Source organism: Octodon degus, unplaced genomic scaffold (genome assembly GCF_000260255.1).
Source record: "Octodon degus isolate 3935 unplaced genomic scaffold, OctDeg1.0 scaffold00061, whole genome shotgun sequence".
Classification (NCBI taxonomy): domain Eukaryota; kingdom Metazoa; phylum Chordata; class Mammalia; order Rodentia; family Octodontidae; genus Octodon; species Octodon degus.
In genome coordinates this window covers 11,070,467-11,077,324 of record NW_004524637.1, presented here as the reverse complement: position 1 = coordinate 11,077,324, position 6,858 = coordinate 11,070,467, and the positions used below count along the sequence as shown (strand labels likewise).

Here is a 6,858-nt window from a genome sequence, read left to right as displayed (position 1 = left end):
GTTTTTTTCAGATTGGGTGTTCTCCCTATGTTTCTCTATTTGATTCTTTACTTCAGATGCTTTGAGTTCAGAGATTTCTTTTTTATTTCAGAAATTAATTCTGCTCTGAGTTCCTCTATACCTTTCTGCTATTGTTTCTTTACTTCCGATGTTATTAAATCATACATTTCAGCTGAACTAGTGTCCTCTGCACTTATTCTGAGTGGGCTCGAGGGCTGAGATTGCATTTTGCTCCTTGTCTTTGTCATTTTGTATAGCACTGACCTCTGACCTTTGGTGTAGAGCTTTGGTGCAGTTATAACCTTAGCACCTACTGAAATTCGGGTGCAAATTTATTAAGTTTGAGTTTATCCAGTTATGCCTGGCTTGGGTCTAGCTGTTGTGTTCAGCACCTTCCTGCTGTAGCTCTTGGAAGTGAACCTGTGGTGCCCCTGTGTTGTGCTCCTGGCCCAGGGCGCACAGGGGAGCACAGAAGCTCCCCCACACATTAGCTGGGCCTAAGTTTGGGCTGGATCTGGGGGTCCTGAGAGCGTCACAGAAGTTCTCTTTTTCACTAGGCAGGCTTGGGGGCAGGGGCTCCAGACAGGTTGAGGGGTCCCAAGGGCGCGGCAGAGGGTCTCATTCATGCAGCATGCCTGGGTTTTGGTCCAGAGAGGTCCCACGGGCTCAGGGAAGCCGAAAGCTCTCCCACACACTCGCCAAGACGGGGCTGGGCTGGGCTGGATCTCTCAGTTTTTCAATCTACTTAAAAAGTCCTCTTGCAATGGCTTGCTAAAAAAAAATTTCTTCCAATGTAATAATTTCCTTTAGTTCTCAGATCATAAAATAGGCACCTAGGTCCTTTATCTTTTTTCCTCTGTCTTCTTTGTGTCTAGTGTTTCTCCTTCAGTTTGGTCTTACCCTTGGTGCTAATTTTGGCTTGATTTTTGTTTTTTGGGGTTTTTTAGCGTTTCTTCTCTTTCTTGACTCTTTCAAAAATACCTCTTCAAATCAGTGGTCTTGGCTATGTACATGAGTCACTGGATGGATCTGCTTGAATACCTCCCCAGGTGAGGGAGCAGACTCCTGGGACAGGATGGCGCCCATTGTGTTCTGCATAAGCTGCAACCAGAGAGGGGTGTGCATCATCCTGCCTTTCAGCTTTCAGGGCTGTTGGATGTTGGAGGGCTAACAGGATCCGTTCTTAATGTGCACATCACTGTCTTTGCCTTGAAGTTTCCTCATCCAGTCATGCTACAGAAGAAAAGCTCAGGGGTTTTTTTGCGGTTCTTTGCTTTGCTTCGTGCTGTTGTGGACGTGCCCAAGGAAAGGCTCTATGCTGCGGTGCACCTCGCTCTCGTCAGTCTGCAGCTCCGTGAGGCACTTCGGCACAGCCTGCCCTAGTCCCCTTCCTCCGCCCTAAGATCGCCCAGCTCCATGGCGTGGGGGGGCGGAGTCAGTGTGACTGGCCCAGCGCTGTTATGCGGGAGTGGCCCTCCGCACTGTCGATGGCGCCAAGGTAATCTGGGTGTTGGCCCACTGGAAAACCCACGTATGGCCAAGCGTGCAGTTTTCTTTGGAAATATCCCTGAGTGTTGGCCCCTTCAAAGGTAATGGCATTGTGCTGTCCTGTACCCCAGAACCTGAGGACCCTGGCTCCTGCCACATGGCAGTCCCCCCTTGCGCTCAGCGCAGCCACAGTGGAAACAGCGTAGCGTGACACTGCTGTGCCAGAACATGGGACTGGAGGACAGCATTCATAGTGTGTTCGAGAGTTAAAACTTGGCACGACTGATGAATAAATTTATTTTTGTTACTTAATCTCAGACTAAATAGTTTTTTGTAAATCTAGTAAATTATTGCATGACAATTCTTAATTTTCCATTCCAAGGGCTTCATTATTTCAAAAATGTTGTGCTGGTGGGATCGCTGCAGGACCGCTATGTTCCGTATCATTCTGCCCGGATTGAAATGTGTAAAACAGCCTTAAAGGACAAACAGTCAGGTAATTACATGCGCATGAAGTACCGCTCAGCACTGTGCCTGTGCGTGAGCTCTACCCTTATTGCCTGGCGGCCATGCGCTTCTTTCTGCCCTCCTCTTTCCTGTTGCTTTTTCCAGCTATTAACAGCTACCCTTCCTCTGTGTTCTCTCCTGCCTTTGAGCTGTCTTGACAGTGAAACAGTTTTTTCATCTAATTACAATGACTTTTCCATTTTGTTGCCTCAAAAGTAATCAAAGCTGGAGGACATTGTAGTGTGCGCCCGTAACCGCAGCCCAACAAGAGGACTGTGGGTTCGGGCCAGCCCAGCTGCAGAGTGAAACCCTGCCTGAAAGACAGCATGAGGAGCAGGCAGAGGGAAGGAAGGGGGGAGGAGGAGGGATGTGGGAGGGAGGGGAGAGGCAGGAGAAGAGATGGGGAGGGACAGGCAGGAGAAGGGCTGCGGGAAGCCCATGCCTGCATCTCCTCTTCCCTGGCTTGGTGGTTGTGGGGATGGAGTGGTCCAGTTGCACGCTTTGCTGGGTGTCCCTTCCAGGAAAATGGCGACAAGGACTTGCCCTCTGCTGAGAGTGAGTCCTTGCCTCATATTTTTTTCCTATTTGTGAATGACAAAAGAAATTTAGATCATCGCTGTTTGTAGCCACAAGGAGTCGGGCTGCCTCCAGAGAGCAAGTGGTTTCTCTAAAGTCACAGTTAGGCTGAGAACAGGAATCTGGGTCTCCTCTTGTAGCTGTCTCAGGTTCTTTTTTGAAACAAGACTTTCAGCTCTTTATCCTTTGCTTTTTCCACATCATGACAGTGAGTGCCTCCCCAAGACAGGATGCTCTGTGTATCTGTGGGCAGCACTTGGCACACTACCCAGCGTGCTGTGGAGGCCTCTTGTTTAATGGGTACTTACTTTTGTGGCATCAGAATGACCTTTTTTAAAAAAAATTAATCTCTAGAAAAGGCTAGAATCCACTTGAGGGGCAAGTTTAAAAAACTCTTGCTAGTCAGTTGAGACCAGATAAATGGCTTTTTAAAAAAATCATTCATTCATTCATTCTTTCATTCGGTCAGGGTCTCATTACACAGCTCAAACTTCCCAGCTCTGGGATTACAGGTGTGTGCCACCATGCCCAGTTTGGTGGCTGGCATAGTGCACCTGGAGTTCTGGGGCTGGGACAGCATGCAGTACTGGGGATCGAACCTGGGTCCTTGCGCTTGCCAGACAGACGCTTAGGTCACTGAGCTATCTCCCCAGCCCTGGATTTTGTTTTAACAGATTCTGGGCAACTGGGGGCACATGGGGCAGTTCAAAGAAGTGTGGACTTCTTCCCATGTATGCATACCTTAATAACAGCCTGAAACCGAAATGCAGCTTGATGTGAAGTGAGGCTAAGGGAGATGGAAGTAAATATGTTAGTGAGTTCATGGGACTCTGATGGTACCACGAGCCCTCTTCCCTCCTGCCTGTCCTCCTGCGTACTCTCCCCTCCCTGCTCCTCAGGGCTTCCCCTGCCTCTTGTCTTGCATCACTGCTCCACTGGCGCCGCACGGAGCCCGAGCGGTGCTGTGCCTCCGGCCGCTGGGGAGCTCGTGCCCGCGGGGCTCATCTGTCCTTCATGCTTAGCCAGAAGGAGGCGTGAGGAGCAGAGCTGTGAACAGATGCAGAACAAAATGTACGAGTTTTTAAAACTTAACTATTTTAAGTAAAGTAACTGATTTGAGTCAAGCTCGTACTCTTCTGACTACAGAGCTGCATTTCTTATCTCAAAACAACTTGAAAACACCAGCTACCGTACAATATCTTTATACGTTCGTGATGGGTCTGTGTCTTCATGACTGTCCCATTGGGTGTTTGCACCACCCTGCACGGCCATCCCAGGCCACCGGATGGGACAGTCACACATGCTCCATGTGCAGCGTGCTACTGAACTCATTGTAGACTGAGGTGTTTTCTTTTGCCTGGCAAGATGTGTTTTACCATGCCTGGCATGTTCTCATAATTGGTTAATGAGTTACCAGTGATTTAATGTTGAAGAAAACCATTTGCTTATTGTCTGCATTAATTTTCAGTTTAAAATATCAAGTAGACAAAATGTATAATAAAATTCTTTTTACTTAGCTAGATAATGTGATTATTTATATTTTGTATAAAAGAGTCTCAAATAGTAGCTGAAGAAAAGTGTTTTAAAAGAAATTACTTACTTTAACGTGGAAATTAATGGAACTAAATCTTAAAAATTACCTAACAGTTCCAGTGGAATTTTTTCCAATGACCTGTGTTGCCTTTGTTCGCCTACAGGGCAGATCTATTCGGAAATGATCCACAACCTGCTTCGGCCTGTTCTGAAAAGCCGGGACTGTCACTTGGTGCGGTACAACGTCATCAACGCTCTGCCCAACACGGCCGACTCGCTCATCGGGAGGGCGGCACACATCGCTGTGCTCGACTCGGAAATATTCCTAGAGAAGTTCTTCCTGGTTGCTGCCCTCAAGTATTTCCAGTAGAATAAGAGCATTGCTAGAGTTTGACAATTACCTCATTCAGCAGTGATTCCGATAGTGTATTATAGTTAAATGTAGATGCCAATAAGTTCCAAGAGATATTTATACCTTTTTGTATGGAAGATAATTTATATCATCCATGTGTAGAGCTTTTTAAACATTGGATTTACTTTGTAGGTAATGTGGCTGTGCAATATTTTTTAATTTTCCCTTTTTACTTTTCTATTACTTTTTCATATATTTTGCTACCTAAGTATTTCAGTGAAATTTTAAGCCCATGTGTATGTCTATTTATTATTGGCTTTCCACGGTCTCCGTCAGACTACATCCTCCTAGAGGCAGTTACTGTAGAAGAGCATGGGGTTTTATGTTTTTTAGTTTGGGGTATTATTTAGTTAACTATACATTTTACTTTTAACATCTTACTGTGTTTTAACTGGAAATACAATTATGGCTGCTAAAATATATTTTTGAAATCAACTTCTTTAGTCCTAAAATGTACTTTTATCATAAGCTCAAACCAGGTAGTTCATACATGACAATGTTATACCAGTTTTCTATCAAGTCATTACCATTGCATATGTCATGCCGATTAAAATATATTTTCTACTGGTGGGTTCAACATTATTTCTCATGTTGACTTTTATTAAAGATTTTTGAATGTTTGAATGCCCTCTGCCTTGATTAGATTGGAATTTTGCTAAATTTCGTAATGTTGCTTGAACTTTCTGACCACATTTCTTTTAACTTTTCTCATGGACTTCCTTGTATGTACATAATAACTAAATGTTGAAATTTATGAATACTTTTATGAATTTAGATAATTTTTATTGTTAAAATTTATTGATCTAAAGGGTAATGTAAATAAAATAATTAAGGTTAAAAATGGAAAAAACTTGACATGTTTGGTGATACAGATGCAAATGTTTTTGATATATGGCGATGTCAAGTCTTTTGACTTTACTAAAGGTGCTGAATAGTATTAAATTCACTATTTTCCTTTACTGTTTTACTTGTAAAAATAATACTGCACTAAGAGTGGACGGAATGTCTGTTTGCATTCACCAATTATAATAGAGGGTTTTTCCAAGCATATACTGTATAATCAACGCATGTTTATTTCTAGCATCATGCTGTTGCCCTGGTGTTAATAAAAGAACACATGACTGGCTGGAGGAACAGCTAAGGCACTGCACTTCCTTGCTGGTTCTTAGACCACAACAGGTACAGTACCACGCCCTGTAGCCATGTGTCCATCAGCGAGCCAAGCCTTCACTGGAGTCCACCATTGTCTCACTTACTTTTTACTTGTTGCTGGGACAAAATACTCAACACCGAAATTAAGGAAGTTCATGGAAGTTTCAGTCCATACTCGGCTGGCCTCAGGCAGAGAGGCATGTGGCAGAGGACAGCAGCAGAAAACGGAGAAGAACCAAGGGAAGGGCAACAGTGGCGGCCTTGAGCCAGCCTCTCCCCGCTCCTTGTATTACAAACAAGCTACCCTCAGGCTGGGGGTATAAGACTCACACAGTGTCCAGGCCCTCCTTTTGCACAGGATGAGGATGTTTAGAACTAAGAATCCGGGCTCTCTGCTGAGTCAGTTAAACTTCTCAGGTTGACGTAGTGTATCAACCAGTACAACCATATAATCCAGATGCATAATAGGCCTTATTAAGTGTGTATGTATGGTACACGCTCATGTTTGTACAATGATGTTTCTCATAATGCTTCATATACCAAGTATTTACTCAAATTTTTTGAACACTGACTAATATATCAAGGATATGATAGCTGGACAATGGAACTATATTCATTATCCACTATATACGTTTTTTTCCTGGTTTTTGTTTGGTTTTGGGGGACAGGATCTTGCTGTGTAGTTGGGGCTAGCCTTGAACTTGCAGCTATCCTGCCTCAGCCTCATGAGTGCTTGAACTACAGCTGTGTGCCACCACACCCAGCCCTACAACATACTTTAGTCACAAATTTGTCGTCTTCATATGTAGCTTGGTCCTCAGTTTGAATACCAATAGGAGGTGTGTGTGCTGGGAATTGAACCCAGGCCCTTGTGTGTACTAGGCAGGTGATTCCCGTTGAACTAGACTAGCACCATCTCTTATAAAATTCATAATGATGTAGAGTCAATGATGAAGTTGCTCTTAGGATCATGGTTGGCTAGTTATTTCTTATTTCGATACAGTATTAAAATCCTATCAATGATTCTGCTTTGAAAACTAGCATTCGGGTTTTCGTTTATCAGGAAGCCATTGCACATTGTTTACTTCCAGATTCCGATTGTGAGAGACGAGACAGGGCTCTAAGGAGAGGAGAGTGCTGGGCTGACGTGACGTGGTGGGCACTTGGAGAAGGGGGCGTGCGGTCAGGGC

General features: G+C 44.4%; 1 protein-coding gene across 9 annotated transcripts in view; it reads left to right on the top strand.

The window, feature by feature from the left end:
- The window catches only part of Fam135a (family with sequence similarity 135 member A), a 113,206-nt gene extending 107,560 nt beyond the window's left edge, over nt 1-5,646 (top strand). For all 9 annotated transcript variants that reach the window (XM_023718690.1, XM_004634382.2, XM_023718692.1 and 6 more), the window contains 2 exons: nt 1,871-1,984; nt 4,269-5,646. In XM_023718690.1, the coding sequence (XP_023574458.1) occupies nt 1,871-1,984; nt 4,269-4,474 (320 nt within the window). In that variant the 3' untranslated portion in view covers nt 4,475-5,646. The remainder of the gene's footprint in view (nt 1-1,870; nt 1,985-4,268) is intronic.
- The last annotated feature ends 1,212 nt before the right edge of the window (nt 5,647-6,858 follow it).